This window comes from Schistocerca serialis, chromosome 1, assembly GCF_023864345.2.
Source record: "Schistocerca serialis cubense isolate TAMUIC-IGC-003099 chromosome 1, iqSchSeri2.2, whole genome shotgun sequence".
NCBI classification, from domain to species: Eukaryota; Metazoa; Arthropoda; class Insecta; order Orthoptera; family Acrididae; genus Schistocerca; species Schistocerca serialis.
The window spans coordinates 339,830,016-339,856,463 of record NC_064638.1 but is presented as its reverse complement, the minus strand read 5'-3'; the positions used below and the strand labels follow the sequence as shown (position 1 = coordinate 339,856,463).

Sequence of the window (26,448 nt, the reverse complement as noted above, 5' to 3'; positions counted from 1 at the left end):
TTTCAATGGAACCATCCCGGAATTTGGTTGAAGCGATTTAGAGAAATCACGGAAAACCTAAATCAGGATGGCCGGACGAGGGTTTGAACAGTCGTCCTCCCAAAAGCGTGTCCAGTGTGCTAACCACTGCGCCACCTCTCACGGTAGTATTACTGTGCGGTGTGGGATTCTCATCGTATTGGATCGATGGGGGACATGGAAAAAGTCCAAAGAAGGGCAGCTCATTTTCTACTGTCGCGAAATCAGTAACAGAGCGCCATGGATATTATACGTGAATTGGGATGGCAATCACTAAAGCGAAGACGTTGACCGCTGAGGTAGGATCTTGTTATGAAGTTTCGAACTTTCTCCTCAGAGTGTGAAAATATTTTGTTGAGGCCCACTTGCAAAAGTAGCAATGATGATCTTAACAAAATAAGAGAAATCAGATATCGCACAGAAAGATGCATGTATTGGTTTTCTCACGCGCTGTTCGAGAGTGGAACGGTAGAGAAATAGCTTGAAGATGGCTCGATCAACTCTCTGCCAGGCACTTAATTGTGAAATGCAGAGTAATAATATACGTGTAGCGTCAGATACTTGAAAGTATGTCTTCACAAAAATGCTCTGGATAAGTGGCCCTCTTTTATATGAAGTTTTGATCCAGGAAATGATTTATAACGCGATCTGAGCATATTTTGACGGCAGGTTAAAGAGTAGGTGCTGCTTACTTTGTACAACGGAAAGAATTAGGGGCCTAAAATGGGTAAATTTATAGGAGCCAGTGTCATTGCCTGATTCTAAGAAGACATATATGGTCCACGTTGTAGCCACAAGATATCTAACGGTTTCTTATGACTGATGTTCTGAATAAAGTTTATACTGATTGCAGTTGCACCCAACATTAGCATCCCTGCTGAAGGCAGAGTATAGTTTAGACTCGTAGTTAAGTGAAGTGTGTAAAATATATAAAATGCTGCACAAATAATAGTACCATTTACCATGAATTTATCAGTTATGTGGGAATGTAAATAAATCAAGGAAGTTTCAATGCAGTGTATAATTTCTACGAATGAAAACCTAATCTTGGATGCAAGCAAGAATGAAACTGTCCGTACTTGCTCCACGTGGCATACAAGGCCACCACCTAAGACGGAACTGAAGAAGTCCACACATATTAGGAAATCCTGAAATAATTTATCCGTATGTAAACGAAATGTGGTGTTTTCAACATGCCTACTAATATATTAATGAAAACCTGATTCTGGATCAAATGCATTGACTATCTCATTGAACAACGAATATTAAACTTGAACGCAGCTAAAGTCACAGTAATTAACTGAAAATGTTGACAGGAAACATTACGCCAATTTTCCAAAATGTTAAACGCAGTCTAAAACGCAACTCCAAGTGCCTTGGAAATTCCATGTAGGAGGTCCAAATGCTGAACTAATTCGTAATTATTTTCCATGCAGCGAGAAAGAAATTTTTCAATCACAGTCCATAAGTCTGTAGGCACACATTAAGTGTACTTAATGTAACGTTCTGCATTACCTTCTACGTCCTTAGACCACTGGTCATTAGTGCTTCTTTCACCTTTTAGGAACGGTTTTCCAACCCAAGGGTAAGAGCGTGACCCGAACCTCTGACCGCTTCTCTGGGCTCTTCGACAAGGCCTTTGGCAGAACGAGGGTGGCTCATCAGGCCAGAATATTTCGGGCTCTGGTGATGTTTTATATTCAAAATTTATGAAGAGTTTATGATCTAGCCCAGGACCGACGATCAACTGTCAACGACGCTACGGGTGGACCACTTCTTTGTTTGTTGTGGTGCGCTTCCTCACTGGGATTGTAAGATGGCGGATTTGCTTTGAGCCGCTCCGACCAGGGTACGATTGCTTGTGATAGTACGGTAAGAGGTAAAACAGATCTTTTGACAAAAATATTTTAACGAAATGAGAAAATACTTACATAATTTCTGAACTGCCTTCTGTTGTGAAACGTATTTATCAACTATCTCATGTCAGACAACAATGTGAAAGAAAATCTCAGATATATAAAGTTACATTGGTGACCCCCACCCCCAACCCATTTTCTTAATATTATGCTGAAGTATCTAGAAAATGATAGTTACTGGGGAACTGGTTTTGGCACCTGGCGCTTAGCAATTGTGTCGATTATCTACTGCTCATCTTGCAACGTTGCCTCCTCTGTGTTTTAGCAGAGTAACGGCTCCATAAATTAGGATTTTTTGTACACCAATCGGAATCACACTGAAAGTAATATTTCTAGATCGGACGCTGAAAATCGTATTTCGATCATGGTAGCCATATTACATGGAAGAAGCTACAAGACAAGGCAACGTGGAAGTGTTCCTTCGGAATCAATGATACTGTTTCAATCAACTATAAGAAGTAGAAACTGTGAAACTACTTCGTTTGACATAACTTTGGATTCTGATTTACAATTGACTAAGAGCCTAGAGCCAGTCCTGAGTTTTCCGTAGTTTTGCTAAACTGCTCCAGAGGTTCCCGTGGTGAAGCTGCAGATGACTGCTTGTAGCGTCCTCCTCCAGCTGCCCTGGGACGTCGATGTCGAGGCCGTCTGGTCTTCCCTTTTAATGCTACCAGATAATGAATAAAACAGCTTCACAAGAGAGGAGAGCATATATATTGTCCAAAATAGATACATTCAGATTATTATATATTTTCATGTTTCATCGTATCTCCCCTCTTATTAATGTTTATATATATTATCAATACATTAAAGAACATTAGACATTCTGCACTGTCCTTGCGCGATGCAAAACGTCAGAAAATAGTCTTTTCGTGTCACATTTGAAATTCAGTACTGTTATTTCGCTGACAGACACTATTACATCTTTCCTGGATGACAGGAAACACTTTCCCGAAGTTGTGGTCGTCAGCCGTCGAAACTTCGCGTAAGCTTGCGACCAGCAGCCCGGCCTGTGTGTTGCCAGTGACGGCGTCCCTCCACCTTCATCCAGGCTGAGAAGTTTCTGTAGGATGCCTGCAACAAAACAAATATTTTCCTCCACAATTCTGGAGACCGACACAGAACGAATAGGGTCGAATGGTAGAACGTTCTGATCTAATAAGAAAAAAGAGGGTTGAAAGAAGATAAACAAATACCATTAAAGAAAATTATAAATATCTGTGGCATTGACTGTGTAGGAAAATGTGTCCATTATTTTTTCCAGTCCTTTGCCTCCTATTTTATCTTCGCGAAGCCTTATTTTATGTAGAGGTTCTTCGTGCTAAATTGTCGCCAGTGACTGTATCTCACAGTTTATTTTTTGAAATGAAAATATCACCTCCATAAATCATGTGTTCTGTATCAATGAAAACAAAACAAAACAAAAAAATTCCCCCACACGGCTTCGCCAGTTTTCATGTTCACCCGTTCAATCGTTTTGAGATATGAGAGTGCCAGAAATACGATTCACTAGTGTCTGTAATCATTCAAGGACTTTTCTTGATTCCAAATCATAGACGTGATTTTCACCAGAAAGCATAACACTAGAGATCTGAAAAGCTAGTGAACATTTCTTACGATCTCAATCAGCACACCATTTACTGTTTGTGATCCTTCTCAATCAACCATTGCCTATAAACCAGTCGATATATAATTGAAACTCTGACGTGGCATCGAGAAAGAATGCGTTACAAATACTGGAGAAATATCTAGCGGCGGCGTGAGGGGGTTGCAAATGCCAGCTTCATACCAAGTTTCTTAGCCTAATCACTTTCTCAGTTGGGTGATTTTATCATGAGGTTGCACTGTCAGCGACGTGTAACTGCACTGTTGGTCTGGCCATTAAAACTGCTACACCAAGAAGAAATGCAGATGATAAACGGGTATTCATTGGACAAATATATTATACTAGAACCAACATGTGATTACATTTTCACGCAATTAGGGTGCATACATCCTGAGAAATCAGTACCCAGAACAACCACCTCTGGCCTTAATACCGGCCTTGATTCACTTCGGCATTGAGTCAAACAGAGCTTGGATGGAGTGTACAGGTACAGCTGCCCATGCAGCTTCAACACGATACCACAGTTCATCAAGAGTAGTGACTGGCGTATTGTGACGAGCCAGTTGCTCGGCCACCACTGACCAGACATTTTCAATTGGTGAGAGATCTGGAGAATGTGCTGGCCAGGGCAGCAGTCGAACATTTTCTGTATACAGAAAGGCCCGTACAGGACCTGCAACATGCGGTCGTGCATTATCCTGCTGAAATGTAGGGTTTCACAGGGATCGAATGAAGGGTAGAGCCACGGGTCGTAACACATCTGAAATGTAACGTTCACAGTGCCGTCAATGCGAACAAAAGGTGACCGAGACGTGTAACCAACGGCACCCCATACCATCACGCCATGTGATAGGCCAGTATGGCGATGACGAATACACGCTTCCAATGTGCGTTCGCCGCAATGTCGCCAAACACGGATGCGACCATCATGATGCTGTAAACGGAACCTGGATTCATCCGAAAGAATGACGTTTTGCCATTCGTGCACCCAGATTCGTCGTTGAGTACACCGTCGCAGACGCTCCTGTCCATGATGCAACGTCAAGGGTAACTGCAGCCATGGTCTCCGAGTTGCTGCAAACGTCGTCCAACTGTTCGTGCAGATGGTTGTTGTCTTGCAAACGTCCCCATTTGTTGACGTGGCTGCACGATCCGTTAAACCCATGCGGATAAGATGTCAGTCATCTCGACTGCTAGTAATACGACGCCGTTGGGATCCAGCACGGCGTTCAGTATTACCCTCCTGAACTCATCGATTCCATATTCTGCTAAAGGTTATTGGATCTCAACCAACGCGAGCAGCAAGTCGCGATACGATAAACAGCAGTCGCGATAGGCTACAATCCAAACTTTATCAAAGTCGGAAACGTGATGGTACGCATTTCTCCTCCTTACACGAGGCATCACAACAACGTTTCACCAGGCAACGCCGGTCAACTACTGTTTGTGTATGAGAAATCGGTTGGAAACTTTCCTCATGGCAGCACGTTGTAGGTGTCAGCACCGGCGCCAACCTTGTGTGAATGCTCTGAAAAGCTAATCATTTGCATATCACAGTATCTTCTTCCTTTCGGTTAAATTTCGCGTCTGTAGCACGTCATCTTCGTGGTGTAGCAGTTTTAATGGCCAGTAGTGTATATACTCCGACGATCACCGTCTATATTCAGTGTCGCGGTATTTGCATGGAAAAACCACTTCCTTCGGAGGTAATGCCATACCTCGATTTATAAAGCCGATATAGCTTATAACATGGATACTTGTGTGCACCTGTAGAAGCAAGACCGATTGTGATAGTAACATGGTCGTTGCGATCGTGTTTTTCTAATATTTGGTCGTTTGTAAGACGATTACGCCTCTCTTTCTAAGACACAGTGGCATCACTCGCACGAAAAACATATGAGATATGTCCACCCATCGCTGATTTTCTGTCAGTATTCTTTCGTATCTTCAGCAATCGGTTATTGGCGAGGTATTATACTTACAAGGGAACCTCCCCATCGCACCCCCCTCAGATTTAGTTATAACTTGTCACAGTGGATAGGCCTTGATAAACCGAACACAGATCAATCCAGAAAACAGGAAGAAGTTGTGTGGAACTGTGAAAAAATAAGCAAAATATACAAACTGAGTAGTCCATGGGTCACATATGTAACATTACGGAGTTCGTGGGTTCGGGAGCGCCGTGGTCTCGTGGTAGCGTGAGCAGCTGCAGAAGAAGAGGTCAGAGGTCCTTGGTTCAAGTCTTCCCACAAGTGAAAATTTTACTTTCTTTATTTTTGCATAGTTATTATCTGTCCGTTCGTTCATTGACGTCTTTGTTCACTGTAATAAGTTTAGTGTCTGTGTTTTGCGACCGCATCGCAAAACAGTGCTATTAGTAGACGAAAGGACGTGCCTCTCCAATGGGAACGGAAAACATTTGATCGCAAGGTCATAGGTCAACCGATTCCTCCACAGGAAAACACATCTGATATATTCTATACGACACTGGTGACGGCATGTGCGTCACATGACAGGAATATGTTGTCGACCGACCTAACTTGTACACTTGGCGAATGGGTAAAAAGACTCTTCTACCTTGCCCGATTTAGGTTTTCTTGTGGATGTGATAATTACTCCCAAAAAAGTGATGAAAACATAAGAGTTTGTCACATAAACTGGAAATAAAAAATTAAACTTTTCACTCGATTGAAGATTTGAACCAAGGACCTTTCGTTCCGCAGCTGCTCACGTTACCACGAGACCACGGAGCTCCTGCTATCCCCAGCGTCCTTGATGATACATATATTCCCATGAACTGCTCAGTTTGTATATTTTGCTTATTTTTTCTCAGTTCCACACAACTTCTTCCTGTTTTCTCAATTGATCTTTGTTCAGTTTTTCAAGGCCTATCCACTGTGCCAACTTATAACTAAATCTGAGGGGGGTGCGATGGGGAGGTTCCCTTGTTAGTAGAAGGGGGTGCGTGATAGGTTCGCCATGATCATCAGCTTATAAGGTATGTGTGTGTGTTCCGACATGTACAAAGGAAATGTCTATGTCCAGTCGTAAGGAAGGTATGGATTTGATGTGGAATACTGTGATAGCAAAGGGAAGAGTAGGTCAAGTCTTAAGAATGTTACAGATATTTCTATTTCCAGGGCCACCGCCATCAGCAGGTGTATTTCCGATAATTGGCTCATTGCTGAATGTCATCCAATTGAGACTGTGATCGTAACATTTCATTGTAAGAATAGCAATCAAATATGTATGTGACTGGTTTCCTAGGATAATTCTGTCTAGGGGTGCGTGGCGCGCCGGCAGTGGCCTGTAGCGGGAATGATTCATGGAGCTGTCAGAATGGAGAGGCCTGTTGGGATGCAGGAATGTAGCTGACTTAATCGTGTCGTCCTCTAGACGGCCGAATAGCGAACTACTAGTTAGTATGTGTTGTACAGCTTTCGTGATAGCGTGGAAATTTGAGAAGATTCAATATGGACAAGTGTTTGCACTGGACCAATATTCCCTCCTATGTAAATTGTCCGATTGACTAATCTTCACATTTCCTGTATTTATTTATTTGAGAGAACATCGATTGAGGTGTGTGCATCTAGCAGGTGAAAGAAAGGTGGAAGACACGTTTACTGGTTCTCTAGACATGAGAAACACCTTAGTTGACTTTGTAAATTATAGGGTTGATTTGTAATCTGTTACATCACCGACATCGGTATTCGCGAGTGGATATATCAGTTTCCTCTATTTTTTTCGAGTTTTCACATAAAGGTCTTCGCAGGCGGGATAAGTTTCTAATTACTCAGTGGTTTACAGCACGCTCCACCTCGCTAAAGTTTCGGGTTTCTAGGGAAATAATTTCCAGTCTGTATCTTCGGAATTATGTTGCGAGAGCGATGCTGCTATGCAAGCGATATTGCTATGTGCTTGATACAGAGAAGTATCGTATAAATGGTGTGATATTCTGGCAAACCATGTGAAAATACACGTGTTCTTGTAATCCCAGAGTCTGGAAATTGGTATAGAAAACAAGTAAGCAAGCAAGTCGGGACCAGAATCGGTGATGCCTTTGTCTTGAGGAGAACCGATTCAGCCTTTGTACAACGGTATTCGCGGTATATGTACGAGTGTCTCACGAAAATGGCATGATATTCTGGCAAACCGTGTGAAATTACATATGTTATTGTAATCCCAGAGTCTGGAGATGGGTGTTGAAAGTAGGCAAGCAAGCAGGTCAGGACCAGAAACAGTAACGCTTTTGTGCTGTGGGGAACCGACCTCAACTTTGTACAACAGTTCTGAAAATGACTTCGGTCCACTGAGCGTGCTCTGGTCATGCGTCAGGGGCCATCATTGGCGACGATGTGGCGTAGACAATAACGAAATTCTGCATGACCCACTGAAGTGTCGGAACATCAATGCTGTCGATGACCTCCTGAATGACTGTTTTCAGTTCAGCAATAGTTTTGGGGTTATTGCTGTACACCTTGTCTTTAATACAGCCCCACAAACAGCAGTCGCATGTGTTTGGATTCGGAGAATATGGCCCCCAATCGAGGCCCATGCCAGTGGCCTCTCGGTTCCCCAGAGCCAGAACTCTGTCCCCAAAGTGCTCCTCCAGGAGATGAAACACTCTCTTGCTTTGATGGGGTCGAACTCCGTCTTGCATGAACCATGTCTGGTCGAAATTAGGGTCACATCGGATAATGAGGATGAAATAATCTTCCAAAACCTTCACGTAACGTTCGGCAGTCACAATGCTAGCAGGGAATATCGTACTGATTATTTCGTGACTGGACATTGGGCACCATACAGTCACCCGTTGAGGGCGAAGAGACTTCTCGATCGCCGGCCGCGGTGGCCGTGCGGTTCTAGCGCTGCAGTCCGGAACCGCGGGGCTGCTACGGTCGCAGGTTCGAATCCTGCCTCGGGCATGAATGTGTGTGATGTCCTTAGGTTAGTTAGGTTTAAGTAGTTCTAAGTTATAGGGGACTGATGACCTTAGAAGTTAAGTCCCATAGTGCTCAGAGCCATTTGAACCATTTTTTTTTTTGACTTCTCGATCGCGAAATGCGAATTCTCAGTCCGCTAAACGCGCCAATTTCGCTTACTGGCAGCCCATCAAAAAGAAAGTGGGTTTCGTCGATAAACCATGCGAAATATCGTTGACAAATAAAGAAAACAAAAGTGGTCCTAAGACTGATCCTTGTGGCACTCCCGAGGAAACATGTTTCCAGGAAGATTTTTCATTTACGCAGACAACACATTGCTGTCTGTCTTTTAAGTAGCTTTCAAACCATCTCATTGCACTATCAGAGAAATTAAGCTGTTGCATTTTTCTGAGCAATATGTCAAAGTTAACAGTGTCAAAAGCTTTGCTGAAGTCCAGTATCGTCAATATTGTTGCCTTTCGATTGTCGATTGCATATTTCAGGTCATCAGTTACTTTAATTAGAGCAGTGCTTGTGCTGTGATGTTTACGGAAACCGGATTGAAATTTGTCATATAGGCTGAATTCATGCAAGTGTTCAGTGATTTGGTCATGAGCAATATATTCAAGTGCTTTGGAAACAGCAGGCAGTATGCTAATTGGTCGGTAATCACTAGGCAGTTCTGTCCTCCTGTAAATATCATTTCTATGCCGACTACCTCCAGCTCTACCTAAACGTCAGACCTGAAGATGTAAACACTGCAATCGCTCAGATGAATGATGATCTGTCTTCAGTAGTGAGATGGGCGAAAAACCTGGGGCTTAAACTAAATGCAAAAAAGACGCAAGTAATCTTAATAGCCCATCAGAAATTAATAAGTTCAGATTTCCGCGAACGGCTACCTCCTATTCGGCTCGACGGTACTCCAATACCATATCAGAAAACAGTGAAGAACTTGGGTGTAACTTTGGATGAGCATCTCAACTGGGCGGAGAATACAGTCGCAGTGTGCCGAAAGACGTCTGCTTGTCTCTATGCTCTCAAAAAGTTTCGGAACATACACTCCTGGAAATTGAAATAAGAACACCGTGAATTCATTGTCCCAGGAAGGGGAAACTTTATTGACACATTCCTGGGGTCAGATACATCACATGATCACACTGACAGAACCACAGGCACATAGACACAGGCAACAGAGCATGCACAATGTCGGCACTAGTACAGTGTATATCCACCTTTCGCAGCAATGCAGGCTGCTATTCTCCCATGGAGACGATCGTAGAGATGCTGGATGTAGTCCTGTGGAACGGCTTGCCATGCCATTTCCACCTGGTGCCTCAGTTGGACCAGCGTTCGTGCTGGACGTGCAGACCGCGTGAGACGACGCTTCATCCAGTCCCAAACATGCTCAATGGGGGACAGATCCGGAGATCTTGCTGGCCAGGGTGGTTGACTTACACCTTCTAGAGCACGTTGGGTGGCACGGGATACATGTGGACGTGCATCGTCCTGTTGGAACAGCAAGTTCCCTTGCCGGTCTAGGAATGGTAGAACGATGGGTTCGATGACGGTTTGGATGTACCGTGCACTATTCAGTGTCCCCTCGACGATCACCAGTGGTGTACGGCCAGTGTAGGAGATCGCTCCCCACACCATGATGCCGGGTGTTGGCCCTGTGTGCCTCGGTCGTATGCAGTCCTGATTGTGGCGCTCACCTGCACGGCGCCAAACACGCATACGACCATCATTGGCACCAAGGCAGAAGCGACTCTCATCGCTGAAGACGACACGTCTCCATTCGTCCCTCCATTCACGCCTGTCGCGACACCACTGGAGGCGGGCTGCACGATGTTGGGGCGTGAGCGGAAGACGGCCTAACGGTGTGCGGGACCGTAGCCCAGCTTCATGGAGACGGTTGCGAATGGTCCTCGCCGATACCCCAGGAGCAACAGTGTCCCTAATTTGCTGGGAAGTGGCGGTGCGGTCCCCTACGGCACTGCGTAGGATCCTACGGTCTTGGCGTGCATCGTGCGTCGCTGCGGTCCGGTCCCAGGTCGACGGGCACGTGCACCTTCCGCCGACCACTGGCGACAACATGGATGTACTGTGGAGACCTCACGCCCCACGTGTTGAGCAATTCGGCGGTACGTCCACCCGGCCTCCCGCATGCCCACTATACGCCCTCGCTCAAAGTCCGTCAACTGCACATACGGTTCACGTCCACGCTGTCGCGGCATGCTACCAGTGTTAAAGACTGCGATGGAGCTCCGTATGCCACGGCAAACTGGCTGACACTGACGGCGGCGGTGCACAAATGCTGCGCAGCTAGCGCCATTCGACGGCCAACACCGCGGTTCCTGGTGTGTCCGCTGTGCCGTGTGTGTGATCATTGCTTGTACAGCCCTCTCGCAGTGTCCGGAGCAAGTATGGTGGGTCTGACACACCGGTGTCAATGTGTTCTTTTTTCCATTTCCAGGAGTGTATTTCCACAGGACTTGAAACGCCAGCTCGTGCAAGCACTCGTTCTACCGAACCTCCACTATTGTGATGTGATTCAACAAGGCATGAGTAGTGAAAACAAAAGACGGCTAGAGCTAACCATGAATGCCTGTGTGCGTTACACCTGCAACATTCGCCGATATGATCATGTTAGTGCTTCATACTCTGAGCTAGGGTGGCTGCGGCCGGACAAATTGCGTGACTACCACACTCTATGTCTACTTCACCGACTCCTCGTGGCGCAAGCACCCCAGTACCTTGCTTCAGAGATTAAAAACCTGTCATGTCATCATAATCGAAACACGAGGTCACTCTTATTTGGTATCCTAACTGTGCCCACTCACAAAACAAAAACTTTTGCAAACTCCTTCTCAGTTGCCGCTGTCCGCCTCTGGAACAAACTGCCCCTTACCTTGCGCAAAATTCGATCTCCTGCTGCTTTTAAGAAGAAGTTGAAGCATTTCCTACTATCATCCTCACAAAGTTCTCCACAAAATTAATGTACAAGGACAATCCCCTCATCTGTCAAATAGCAAAGCTAGCGTCTCCTATCTTGCTCCTGAGATTCCTTCCTCTTCATCTTTCTCTATTAGCCACGCAATCTTCTTTTCCTTTATATTTCCTTAATTATGTTTCATCATGTCTCTATTCTTCTCCTCCCTTCACCATGAGTCTCCCTCATACTCCCTGCTGCCGGCACTCCTATCTAAAATCTGTCTCTTCAATAATTGTCTAATTATAACAGTACTTGTGACCTAAGATTATAAACTCTATATGTATGTATTTTTCCAGGTGTACCTTTCAAATTGTTTATTTCACTTTTTGTACTAGATGTAGTTTAACATGCCTACTAAAACATATGAATGTAAAATAAGTAGAATGCCTGGTTAGATGTAAGAGAGGGCCTGATGGCCCTAATCTTGCCAGGTTAAATAAATAAATAAATAAATACTAATTCCCATCACGCCCCGCAGCCAACCATACAGTTTGAACGTCCTAAAGTAAACCGTTCAGAAGTTATGACGATTTTATTTCATATCCTATAGATCGAACTAGGCAATCGGTTTGTTTTCAGTGGTCAGTGCGACGACATACGGAGCACCGTCGATCATCCTAGCTCGACAACAGATGCACGCCGACGTCGGTCCACCCTGTGACAGAAATTCACACATGAGTGATGCCATGTTGTCTTATCGTCCATCTTCTCATGAGCCCTGCAACTGGTGTGGCAGTATGAAGAGCCCTTGAGGACACAACGACAACTGATTCGCGAAGTCGAATATGAACAGTAACCAATACAAGCTGGTGGCTGCGCCGCGCTACTCCGACGTTCTTCTGCACAAACTGTTTCCGATAATGCTGGCCTGGTCAAAAATTTCTCCAGATTACACATCCACTGGAAACGTGTGATCGTGAGTTGCCAGGAGACTGGCACATCAGCATTGGGCAGCCACCATGACTGATGAATGGTACAGAGGTGAAACAACTTGGAGTGACATACCTTATCCGTCAGCTTAGTTGTATTTGACGCCATGCTCAACATGGCTAGAGCCATTGCTGTGGACATAGGTACGAACTTTTGCATCCTATACACCCATATATTGAGCAAGCAGTAAAGGAAACAAAAGAAAAATTCGGAGTAGGTATTAAAATTCATGGAGAAGAAGTAAAAACTTTGAGGTTCGCCGATGACATTGTAATTCTGTCAGAGACAGCAAAGGACTTGGAAGAGCAGTTGAACGGAATGGACAGTGTCTTGAGAGGAGGGTATAAGATGAACATCAACAAAAGCAAAACGAGGATAATGGAATGTAGTCAAATTAAATCGGGTGATGCTGAGGGGATTAGATTAGGAAATGAGACACTTAAAGTAGTAAAGGAGTTTTGCTATTTAGGGAGTAAAATAACTGATGATGGTCGAAGTAGAGAGGATATAAAATGTAGACTGGCAATGGCAAGGAAATCGTTTCTGAAGAAGAGAAATTTGTTAACATCGAGTACAGATTTAAGTGTCAGGAAGTCGTTTCTGAAAGTATTTGTATGGAGTGTAGCCATATATGGAAGTGAAACATGGACGATAACCAGTTTGGACAAGAAGAGAATAGAAGCTTTCGAAATGTGGTGCTACAGAAGAATGCTGAAGATAAGGTGGGTGGATCACGTAACTAATGAGGAGGTATTGAATAGGATTGGGGAGAAGAGAAGTTTGTGGCACAACTTGACTAGAAGAAGGGATCGGTTGGTAGGACATGTTTTGAGGCATCAAGGGATCACAAATTTAGCATTGGAGGGCAGCGTGGAGGGTAAAAATCGTAGAGGGAGACCAAGAGATCAATACACTAAGCAGATTCAGAAGGATGTAGGTTGCAGTAGGTACTGGGAGATGAAGAAGCTTGCACAGGATAGAGTAGCATGGAGAGCTGCATCAAACCAGTCTCAGGACTGAAGACCACAACAACAACAACACCCATCCCTAAATGACCTACAACTTCAATGTTGAACTCCCCCTAGTAAAGTGTACAAATACAATGTTAGACATTTTAATGACCAGAAATGCTGATATTCTGTGTAATCAAAAAATCCCCACACCTGTTAGTAGATACCACCATCGTGGGTGTGTCGACCCTTCGCCTTTATGACGGCTTGAGCTCTCTTCGGGATATTTTCAATGTCTCTGGAGGAAAGGCAGCTGATTCTCCTTTTAGCGTGAAACCAGAGAAATTAGTGACGGTGGACACTGGGATCTGGAGCGAAATGGACGATCTTAAACAAAAAGAGTTCCATTGGGCTGAGATCTCGGACTCTTGGCCGAAACGTCCATACCAGGAATGTTATTGGCTTACAGTTGCCGCTTTAAACAGGTGCGCTATTATGCTGATACTATCATCATTACCGATTAGTGCCTCTACTGTTCGCAGTGCACAATACTGTAAAATGTATTCATATTCTTCTGTACTTAGTGTCTTTTGGAGTTCAGCCATACGCTAACCACGAAAAACATCCCCATACTGTAACAGTGACTACTCTGTATTTCACTATGGGTTCTACACATGATGGTAGGTACGTTGTCCAGAGATTCGCCAAACAGAAACCCTTCCACAAGATTGCCACAAGGCGTAAGTTGGTTCACCCCTCCAAATCACTCGGTCCAGTCTTCCACTGTCCAAAGGCGACACCCTTTACGCTACCTCAAGGATCGCTTAACGTTGGCCATAGAAATGTGTGACTTACTAGGATCTGTTCGATCATCTCAGTGTCTTTAACTCTCTGCCCACAGTCATTGCGCTAGATGGACTGCTGGCAGTAGTTCAGAAATTACTCCATCCGCTGGTTTTTACAACCAGCCTCTGAAATGCTCCACTGTCGCTATTCGTTTGTATTCAGGGTCTGTCTGGTTTTCGTTTGGATGTTGTTGTTCCTTCGACTCCACATTTACATCAAACGTTCAGTTTGGGTAGTTTTAAAAGTGTTGAAATGTCACTCCTGTACGATCCATTCTGCTGCTACTGCTCATCTCCGTTTATACTTGTGCACCCACCTTTCGTGACACCTATTGGTCAATTACATAGGCTACCTGGATACTTTTCATCAGCCAGCTCCTGGCGAAATGCTTCACTGTACAGTAGTGTGAAAATCTGTTGGCTCACAGATTGTTGGACGGGTGAAATGCACTGTGGCCAGCCTCGCGTTTTTTTTCTTCTCCTTTTTACCCAACACACTTAATCCATTGATAAGATAGGTCTGCTTAATCAGTAAATTCCGATGCATATACAAAAGAGCGGTATTATTCTCGAGAGTGGGTGAGGACTGTAAAGGATTTTCTTTAATTTTTCTCAATTATAAAGTGCATCTTTAATTGATTGTGGTAGTTAGTGGAGAGTGAAAATAATGACCCTTAGAATTTCTGCTCGACTTGGTCTGCCTTCAGCAGACGATGTGCCTGACTGGATGCACGCTGTGGGGCGGGGGAGGGGGGGGGGGGGGTAGCGCCATCTACCTGAGCCGGTAGCTGTTGCACTCACCGTAGCAGAGAACGGCGTGCTTCTTTGACTGAATTAGTTACGCTCGGGAAATAATGTATTTTCGTGCTGAGTTCAGTGAAATCTACTTGTCTTCGTCAGGTGGCGAATATGAATACAGAGCCTTCTCCGAACGACAGATGACCCACGCAAATGGCGTGTACCTTGCGATAACATCGCAATATTGTGCGTTAATCGTGGGACGCCCCCATATGCGAGTCATTTGTCTAGCGCCGACGGGCCACTAACTTCCTGAGCGTTAACAATGAGAAGAGAAACGGGAAATTTCTGGCGGGTCGCCGTTTGATGGAGCGGAATTCAGAATGTTTGCCATATGGCGGCACCGGCAAGATGCTGGAAATAGGAGTTCGGGTAGGTCGGCGTTCGGAATCTTCCAAAAGAATCGATGCCGAACGTTCCAGAACAAAGTTTGCGGGAGGTTTTGGATTGACCAAATGGCTGTCTTGCCGGCCTACGCCGAGAAAGAGCTTGTGTTTGGTGTTTTATGTATGTGTTATTGGTCCCTAAAAAGGTGTGTAAGGGTTAATTTCGTGCGTTTGTGAGAAGCTTCTGATGGTTCGTTTCCTAAATTTCGAAAAAGGAAATCGGGCGAAGTTTTTTTGTAAGGTAAAATTTTGTGAATTTGTCTTGAATTAGTGTGTATATGGTGAGATGGCCTAGGAAGTCTCCTCTTATGTGTGTACTGGGAAACGTATCTGCCAGCGCTTGAGACGACACGAAAAACTTTTCTCTAGAAACGCTGCAGTCAGGTAGTGCTGTGCCTGACACCATAGACAACACCTTCGATCCATACAGCAAGACTGGAAGTATGAGCTGGTGCCAGAGGAGAAGTTTGCATTGAACGGTTATTTCGTCGCCTTTCAGCAGGAGATATAACCTTCAGAAGAGGGCTCAGTCTTTGTTTTTTGCTATGGTGAGGTGCCTGTTCCATGTTAGGCGTCGACCTATTTCGAGGCCCAGGTGAGTAAAATTCTCTAAGTTAACTCACTGCCGTCAGGGAGCTTGATTTTAGGGACGAAATAAGCATTGGTAGGACTGATCTTTATCTTCCAGCGGTTGCACCACTGAGTTATCTTATCGATATGTTGCAGGAGGTGGCGGTGTATAAGGAGAAGGCTGCGACCACTTCTGTATATGGCGGTGTCATCTGCATAGAGCAATTTCTCCACCAATCTGCCTAGGGATGTCATTCCTACACATGGCATAAAGGACAGGACCTAAAACCGAAGTCTAGAGACGCAGAGAATGGTGTTTTTCAACGTGAGGGGAAAAGGCAATTCACGAACGGACTAGCAGCGCCGCGCTAGCGTCCGACTCCCGCATGCGGCCTCACAGCACCTCGTCTCCCGAAAATGATGTAAATGTTGCAGAAATGAAGTACGAAATTCATACGCGCGTTAGTTCAGATCGATCGATCAGTCACTGTGTGGTAACATTTCGGTCATGATTTTACTCTTTGCGGTTCTGTTTCTCTTTACTCACTAACCTTCCGATGCAATCATCATCTACAACTCACTTCCACGATTAGCAGTGAGTTAAGAAAATTCTATTTCATGAACAGTTTTCCAGTACTTTCTCTTTGAACATCCACAGTTGTCACACTTTCATATGTGTATACGCACTCATTCTCCCATGAAGAGTATTCGAACCTTCTGGTTGGTTGGTTGGTTTGGGGAAGGAGACCAGACAGCGTGGTCATCGGTCTCATCGGATTAGGGAAGGACGGGGAAGGAAGTCGGCCGTGCCCTTTCAGAGGAACCATCCCGGCATTTGCCTGGAGTGATTTAGGGAAATCACGGAAAACCTAAATCAGGATGGCCGGACGCGGGATTGAACCGTCGTCCTTCCGAATGCGAGTCCAGTGTGTAGCCACTGCGCCACCTCGCTCGGTCGAACCTTCTGCTGAGCAGTCACTGAAGTCATAATAATAAATCAAAGTAATTTTTAGCACTTGTTTTATTATAGTAACTGATAGTTCCCATGCCTAACCCGCCAGGGTAGCGGAGCGGGCTAACGCACTGCTTCCTGGACTCGGGTAGGCGCTCGGCCCCGGATCGAATCCGCCCGCCGGATTAACGACGAGGGCCGGTGTGCCGGCCAGCCTTGATGTGTTTTAGGCGGATTTCCACATCCCACTAGGTGAATACCGGGCTGGTCACCACGTTCCGTCTCAGTTACACGCGTCGCAGACATTTGAAACACGTCCGCACTATTTCCCGATTTACACTAGACGCAGACCGTTGGGGTACACTGATTCCGTCCTGGGGGGGTGCGGGGTGGCGGCAGGAAGGGCATCCGGCCATTCCTAACATTAACACTGCCAAATCCGTTGTAACCACGCCCACACTGCGATAGATGCGGGACTATGGCGTAAGCGAAAGAAAGAAAGAATAGAATGAGATTTTCACTCTGCAGTGTGCGCTGATATGAAACTTCCTGGCAGATTAAAACTGTGTGCCGGACCGAGACTAGAACTTCTGCCTTTCGCGGGCAAGTGCTCTACCAACTGAGCTACCTTAGCACGACTCACGTGGCATCCTCACGGCACTCCACTGCAGAGTGAAAATCTCATTCTAGAAGCCATGTCTCCACAATATCCTTTATTTCAGGAGTGCTAATTCTGCAAGGTTCGCAGGAAAGCTTCTGTAAAGTTTGGAAGGTAGGAGACGAGGTACTGGCAGAAGTAAAGCTGTGAGGACGGGGCGTGAGTCGTGCTTGGGTAGCTCAGCTGGTAGAGCTTTTGCTCGCGAAAGGCAAAGGTCCCGAGTTCGAGTCTCGGTCCTGCACACAGTTTTAATCTGCCAGGGAGTTTCAAAGGAAGAATAGTTCCGAAGCCTAGTTAGTAAGATTGTTAACGTTTAATCAGGGCACACAACTACAGTTAACGTGTTAGGGCCAAGCCTTTTCTTCCATTTCCGTGCACACAATTACTTTACGCATACGGCCGGCCGAAGTAGCCGTGCGGTTAAAGGCGCTGCAGTTTGGAAGCGCAAGACCGCTACGGTCGCAGGTTCGAATCCTGCCTCGGGCATGGATGTTTGTGATGTCCTTAGGTTAGTTAGGTTTAACTCGTTCTAAGTTCTAGGGGACTAATGACCTCAGCAGTTGAGTCCCATAGTGCTCAGAGCCATTTGAACCATTTTACGCATACGTGGACCATAGTGGGATATTTAGTGCATATGTGTGGCAAAACAGGTCGACTAGAGGAGGAGGAGGAGATTAGTGTTTAACGTCCCGTCGACAACGAGGTCATTAGAGACGGAGCGCAAGCTCGGGTGAGGGAAGGATGGGGAAGGAAATCGGCCGTGCCCTTTCAAAGGAACCATCCCGGAATTTGCCTGAAGCGATTTAGGGAAATCACGGAAAACCTAAATCAGGATGGCCGGAGACGGGCAGGTCGACTAGACCCTTACCCTAGTGGCGCTTTGCAGCATACCTGTTAGAGGTCCAGCGCGTAGACGTGGACGTGCGTGTGCGGCTCCTGGGGCAGGTGGGCGAGGCCGGCCTGGTGGTAGGGCAGGCTGTGCAGGCAGCGCATGCCCAGCTTGTGGGCGAGGCGCGCCGAGTAGGCGCTGGTGCAGACCACGGTGAGCAGCGGGGCGCCGGCCTCGCGGCCCACGTCGGCGGCGCGCCGCAGCAACTCCAGGCCCAGCCCGGCGCCCCTCAACGAGGGGTCCACGGCCAGCAGCGACACGTCCAGCGCGCGCCGCCCCTCCAGCCCGGCCGCCGCGTGCGCGACGCCCACGACGCGCCAGATCTCCGCCATGCGCTCGTCCCCAAACTGCGGGCGAGAGCCGTCCCTGTTCCAGTTCGTCACAGTACAGCGTGTCGAACGTAAGGGGCATTCCACGGGAACTAGTTCTGGGGAGGCAGAATCCTATCACTGCGTACACCCTGTCCCGTCCCTCAGACTCTGTCAGGTGGTCAGATGGTGTATCGTCCACTTTCTAGCCAATCTTGTGTGCTAGCTTTGTTAGTGTTTGTTGTCGTCTCACCAAGTTTCTGGCTGGATGGGAAGGGTTTTTCTTGTTTTGTTTATTTATTTGCAACGTGCCCCATGACAATATTTCTAACATTACATGTATGTATTGTGTGTGTGCGTGTGTGTGTGTGTGTGTGTGTGTGTGTTTTCGTGTGTGTGTGTGTGTGTGTGTGTGTGGGTGGGTGGGTGGGTGGGTGTCCTTTTGTGTGGAATGTAGTGTATTATTTATGTTGTATGATGATGAAGAGCCGACCGTGGTGGCTCAGCGGTTCTAGGCACTTCAGTCTGGAACCGCGCGACCCCTACGGTCGCAGGTTCGAATCCTGCCTCGGGCATGGATGTGTGCGATGTCCTTAGGTTAGTTAGGTTTAAGCAGTTCTAAGTTCTAGGGGACTGATGACCTTAGAAGTTAAGTCCCATAGTGCTCAGAGCCATTTTTATGATGATGATGAGAATGAAGATTATGATGAGAAAAGAGTGAGGGTCACTCCCAGCGCCGGAACATACCCTACTCCTCGCGAATTGCACCTAGAGGACAGCCAAGTTTAACGTCCCCATCTGCGGACGGATCACCGTCAACAGTGTCTTATGGCCTCACTTAATTAGACACTGCAGAGAAGTCTGGTATTTAAACCAGGACATTGGTGTAAAGTCTACCAATCAGGAACTTAACTCCACCATGTCTGCTCCCCTTGACGACCAAACAGTTCCAGTGAGAACTTTTGCCACCACCAGGATTCTAACCGGCTTACTCCAGATCGAATGTCACAGCACATGCGTGCCTTAGCGACCCTGGCTACGGAAGTGTGCGCGGAAATGGTTTCCCTTACAATCAATGGTTGGTCGTCGGAGATGACTAGGCATTTTGAAAGGGCGAGTATTTTCTCAGTTCTCTCGGTGTCCCCACCATCCACTGCAGCTGCAGGAAATGGCCAGTGAGATCGTCTACGTTATGCTTCTGGTTCCGACTGGATGTAACGTGAAACAGTTTCGTGGAGCGGTATCGACTTCTCGAAATCGTGGAGTCGACAGGCAACTGTCGTGGGGTTAAAGCGGCAGGTGGTGATGCTCTGGTGCTTTAAAATAATGTTCAAATTGGGGTTCTGGAATTAGTGATGTTCCGAGATCAGCGAAATTATTTTTCCAGTATGGTAAATTTGCAAAGCATTCAAAATCTCATTCTGAGGGCGTCGAATTCTGCTTAGATACGGTACTTTCTTTTCTCAGCTAATCTTGTGGATTAGTGAGCATGGACTAGTTCGGTCAAAATAGATCTCAAAGCAGATCGTGGAGCCATTATCTAGTTGAGGTATTGTTGAGTAAAAGTGACGGCCAGGGTTAATTCTTGCCAATAAATTTAATTTGTTACCATGCAAAACTGAGTGTGGTGTCTCTGTGAGACTTTATTATTTATTGACACTGCAGTGGTCTACTGTTTTCTGCTAAGGTCTTTATCTGATAGAGTTGTTAGGGACTAGTTAGGGACTGTGTTCGAGCTGTTGGCGGTGAACGTAAATATTTCCAGTTTAGTGGTGGGATCTCACAATCTTTGGCTATGGGGTTTTTAATTATTGACTTTGAAGTGGTGACAAATTTAATCCTGTCTCACAGGCGAAAAACGAGGCTGAGGTCAGCTAAGAGTCCGTACAGATTTCAGAACCATCTGTTAGTTCACTTCCCGATCAGTCATAGGTCTCAACCATCGTAATACCTGGGGGAGGTGCTGGGGTACGGGATTTATGCCCACCTTCGGAAAATATTGTAATATAGTTATTTTGTATTTCAAAATTTGTTGTTGTATATAAAAAGCGAAGGAGACAAAGACCGTATGTACGTGTGTGAGAGACAGGGGGACTAGAACCTAGCTGACATTGGCAGCACAGTGCTAGGAAAAGAAAGAAGGAGACAGTGCCAATGAGAGAGGAATAATGAGAGACAGTCTACGACAATGACCACGAGATGAGGGAGATAATGACAGTGAGAAGATACAGCAGCAGTGGGAAGGTGTGAAGGAGATAGTAGCATCAAGAGGGAGCAAGAGGGAGACAGTGACAGAGTGACAGTGAGAGGAGGCAGTAGTAGGACAGAACCAAGGGGACTGTGACTGTGAGACAGGAGGCAGTTACAGTTAGACACAATGGGATAATGACGGTGAGTTGAGCTGAATGAGGCAAGTGGAAGTGGTGGGTATGAGAGACACAGCGATGGGCTAGTGGGTGTGAGACATTACAGTTAGGGCACCTTATGGGAGTGAGAGGTGAGGGCGGGACCCCCGACGGATTTACGCCACCCACGCTGGAGGTAGTACTAGAGACCTTCACATGATTTTCTTTCACTCTTACAGGTTCATTTTTCGTATTATAATGTAGTATTACCGGTTCCCGTCAGATCACCAAAGTTAAGCGCTGTCGGCCTGGGCTAGCATTTGATCTACCGAGCGCTGTTGGCAAACGGAGTGCATTCAGCCCTTGTGAGGCAAACTGAAGAGCCACTTGATAGAGAAGTAGCGGCTCCGGTCTCGTAAACTGACATACGGCCGGGAGACCGGTGTGCTGACCGCATGCCCCTCCATATCCGCATCCAGTGACGCCTGTGGACTGTGGGTGACACGGCGACCGGTCGGTACCGTTGGGCCTTCACGGCCTGTTCGGGATGAGTTTAGTTTTTAATGTACTGTTATGAATATGAGTATTTAATGGAATATGACTCCTGGGTATATTAACGTTACGTGGAATTAATTCAGTTTCTGATTGATAAAAACCATGTTAAGCACATTGGCATAGTACAACACATCGTCACTCACATAGTATATAATATAAAGCTTGAAGTAATTGATGTAGATAAATCCTTGATTTTCTAGTGTACTTTCTGTAGACTACCCACACACACAAACCAGGTCGGCCGGCCCGTGTGGCCGAGTGGTTCTAGGCGCTACAGTCTGAAACCGCGCGACCGCTACCGTCGCAGGTTCGAATCGTGCCTCGGGCATGGATGTCTGCGATGTCCTTAGGTTAGTTAGGTTTAAGTAGTTCCAAGTTCTAGGGGACTGTTGACCTCAGAAGTTAAGTCCCATAATGCTCAGAGCCATTTTTTTTAACAAGCCTGGTTGTATAGTTTCCTTTTTTGTGTGTTAGGGATGTCGGTCACGTGAGTATTCCCACAAACATCGACAGGCATGGGCGGCGGTTCAGCAGCGAATACAGAAAATGCAGCCTGCACCTATCAGAACGTATTGTTTGGTGGGAAATGATCAGTCCAATAATTAGTGTAGCATTAATTGCACAACATGTTCCTATTTCCTCATCTGTGCGAGGCTCTTAACACAACTTTGTTCTGTAAATTCACGTACATCGATAAATGCAGCCATGACTCATCCAAAAGCCTCTCCATCGTGAACAGATTTCAACAGTCAGCTGTAACAATATCTAAAATAGTCCATTCACTACCATTTCAGTTAGAGTGTGTTTAGTACTGCCAGCAGATGCTACTGACACGCAAGTTTGGGTTACTGAATGCCACAAAATTTTTATCGGGATAATTCCCACGGCTTCACGTATGGATAAATCGATACGCCACCTTGCAAAGTTTAAGGAATTATTCATCATTTGGATTTGCAGCTGCTTGCGTTGACCATGTTTGCAGTTAAAATTGTAGGATGTGAGGTCCGCCAGTTATGCAAAACACCGTTTATTCTCAGTACCCAAACATGTTTCAGCACCACTGTGCCATCATCAGTTTTATGTATTCTGTAATGTGAACATTTTTTTATTAAACGATTACAAAATTATGTGGATGTTTAGTTCAAACAATAGTTCGTTTCTTTTTGTTAATACCTTTACACTTGGTGTGTATGATTTTTTCGGAGCACTTGTGTATTATTTACTAAAGGTAGCTAGTCATCTGCAACCAAACGATGTAGATGAGATATTTTTCTGGGAATTAACCTATCATCTAGTCAGTCGCCATATTTCGCACCTATGTTCGTTTTTACTTACATTTTCGTGTAGCAAGCCCTTTTATTCTCTTCATAATGGTGAAGCGTCGTGATGCACACGTAAATATAACACGTATACCCCACAAATAAGGTCGTAAAAGCACTTTTCACTTCACTTGGCCGGCCGTAGTGGCCGTGCGGTTCTAGGCGCTGCAGTCTGGAACCGCGAGACCGCTACGGTCGCAGGTTCGAATCCTGCCTCGGGCATGGATGTGTGTGATGTTCTTAGGTTAGTTAGGTTTAACTAGTTCTAAGTTCTAGGGGACTAATGACCTAAGGAGTTGAGTCCCATAGTGCTCAGAGCCATTTGAACCATTTTTTTGTGGTTGTTGTGTGTCCTCTCCCAGTCAGTGTTCATTTGTTTACCAGAGAGTTCGGCGCCAAATTTGAATTTTGTTTACGTTTTATCTTTGTGTGTGTGTGTGTGTGTGTGTGTGTGTGTGTGTGTGTGTCTATGTGTGTGGCCAGACTTTATCTGCTTGTGTTGTCTTTTTTGTAAAGTTCCTTTAATGTGTTAAATAGTGTGCCCTTGCAGAGTGTAGTGTATTCATTTAAGACCTGTTTTCCTTCTGCTATTGCCTTCTGTATGTGGAAGTTTTCCTCAATAGTCAGTTTACTGTATACGCTGCGGTTAGGTTTTAGTATTCTTAAGTCTCTTTCTATTGTAGTTGGGTGGTGACTGTTGGCTACAAGGTGGTCAGTAAATGTGCTATGGGAGCTGTGGTTTTTAAAGCTCTGAGATGTTCTGAATATCTGGTTTTGAAGTTTCTATATGTTTGTCCCATATACACTGACTGGCAAGTGTTGCATGTGATTTCATATATCCCTGATCTGTTAAATTTATCCATGGGTGTTTCTTGTGTTCTGATCTTTTTCTGTGTTGTGTTCTCTGTCCCGTATCCTATTTGCAGTCTCTGTTTCTTTGTACACATTAACACAAACATATCCTTTTGTAACACTCGGCGAAAATATTTATGAACTGTACTTATTACAATAGAACGGAAGTGTACAGAATAAACCGCTACATAGCGTAGCACTGAGTAGTCTACTTGGGATGAGCGTAGTTTCGCTTGGAGGGAAGGAAAGCAGCGTGCTGGTTCGGCCTGTAATGTGGGGGAGATTGCCTGCCTGGCTAACAGTCAAGCGAGATTTGTACACCTTTAGTACTAGTCCATGATGTAATGCCTACCACAAATCATTACTCGGAAACTGCGTCAGAGAAATAAATTTCCACAAAAAATTGAAGTAATACACTAATGAAACGATGTAAACATACAACTCACTTTGGGAACACTCTGAAAGAAACGCTTCTTTCTGTACGTGGTTGAATTACGATACGTTACCTCACTGGCACATCAGAAAATAGTACTCATCACACTTCAAATTACTGTAATGTACACGAAACTGTAACACAGCTGGTGACGGTAGTACGCTGCCGAAATTTTCGTACTAATAAATATTAGTAGAATGTTTCATCTACTTTTCGTCTATGGTCACAAACTTTTTGTCGAGAGATTACCGGTTTCGGTCTATAATGACCATCTTCACATCTGCAGCAAAATACACGAAACTGTGTACACGAAACTGTAACACAGCTGGTGACGGTAGTACGCTGCCGAAATTTTCGTACTAATAAATATTAGTAGAATGTTTCATCTACTTTTCGTCTATGGTCACAAACGTTTTGTCGAGAGATTACCGGTTTCGGTCTATAATGACCATCTTCACATCTGCAGCAAAATATGGGAAAACATAAATACACTCGCAGATGGTCTACAGCTTAAAACGATAAAATAGACCACAACGAAAAGGAAGTATGTCAAATTCATTGGCTCTGGAGTATACTGGATTGACTGCAGTAACTGTGACAAATATTATATCGGTCAAACCGGCCGCTCTTTTAACTTAAGGTTTAAAGACTATTCACAGCAACGGAACAAAACTGCTTTGGGACAGCATTTATCTGAAGCTTGTCTTTCTACATGTAGCACTGAGAATTGTATACGTATTGTCCACACACTAGGAAAAGCCAAGCTCTCGATTTGTTATACGAGCTTCAAATTTATAAGGCAAAAGAAAAAGAACGAACAAAACCACTTCACTGGCAGAGCAACTTCGTGTCGAATGCTTACTTTGCTTTGTTTGACAACTGAAGGCCTCTGTTATAAATAGTTTGTTGACAGTTTCACCTAGTATAGAGTGCCTTACATATTTACTTCGTTTTCGTACGTTGTACGCATAACTCTAGTATTTTCTTGTTCCTTCCTTGTTTATATAATATACTGCATGAACTAGATAATGTTGTTCATGCCCTGGTACGGAACTGTATCATTCTTTTCTGGCAGCGGCGTGCCACAGGATACGAAGGACACCCTGGCGATCACGTTCCTATAACCACTACTCGCCTATGCGTAATTCTGGCGTTAGTGCTAATAGAGGGCGCTGATTATGTGCAGCAGTATGTTTTCTTTCATTGTGGCTTCCTTAGTTTTTTTATAATTTTTATACTATTCTGGGCACTACGAAAGCTGTTTATTATTTATGTCATTGTAATATTGGCACTTGAAGATATGTGAATTACTGTGTCTTAACTCTTCCTCTTTTTAGCAATCTAACTTTTGTCGTGTTTTATTTCATTGCTTTTTATTACACTACAGTCTTTACCGATTGTATCCCCCCTTTATTTTACGTTGTTCAGTTAATCATTGAAGACTTGTGTATGCCTACAGAAGCGACATTTGGTGAACTTACAACACAAACATCTTGAGGCTACTGTACACAGTTTGTTTTGAACAGTAGTGATGCTTACATGATGACACTTGAATATACTGTTATTTATATACATTTGACGATGCTGGTGTTGATTTTGCATTTAACATTTGACGATGCCACTATGGTTGCAGTACATTAGGACATTGTTCTTATAAAACAGGTATGCCTCTTCATACTTAAAGCGCACAAATGTATATGTATGCCAGTAGTACTTTTCATTATGGGCTATTTTATTGTTTTAAGCTGTAGACAATCTGCTAGTATATTTATGTTTCCCCATATTTTCCTGCTGATCTGAAGATGGTCTTTACAGACCGAAACCGGTAATCTGTTGACAAGAAGTTTGCGACCATAGACGTGAAGTGAAGGAAAATTATTATATATTCGGGTCACTGTTTTACTCGCGACGATGTAGCAGCTTCTGATTTGGTAGAAAGTGACTGAAGCGGTAGAAATTATTTCATAAATTTAAAGTACAGTCACAGACATGAAACAATACTCCATTCTTTCTTTCTTTTCTTTCTTTTGCTAGTGCGGTGTCGCAGGATCGGCACGGTTAGAAACGGATTTGGCAAGGTTAGTTTTTAGGGGGTGGCCAGATGCCCTTCCTGCCGCCACCCCGTACCCCCCAGGACGGAATTAGTGTACCCCAGCTGTCTGCGTCTAGTGTAATCCGTGAAATAGTGCGAACGTGTTCAA

General features: G+C 45.0%; 1 protein-coding gene across 3 annotated transcripts in view; it reads right to left on the bottom strand.

The window, feature by feature from the left end:
* Window positions 1–2,629: 2,629 nt before the first annotated feature.
* LOC126469991 (uncharacterized) overlaps window positions 2,630–26,448 on the bottom strand; it is a 54,843-nt gene continuing 31,024 nt past the window's right edge. For all 3 annotated transcript variants that reach the window (XM_050097442.1, XM_050097451.1, XM_050097460.1), the window contains exons 3-4: window positions 18,438–18,782; window positions 2,630–3,008 (exon numbers count right to left, since the gene is read on the bottom strand). In XM_050097442.1, coding sequence (XP_049953399.1) covers window positions 18,441–18,782 — 342 coding nt within the window. In that variant the 3' untranslated portion in view covers window positions 2,630–3,008; window positions 18,438–18,440. The remainder of the gene's footprint in view (window positions 3,009–18,437; window positions 18,783–26,448) is intronic.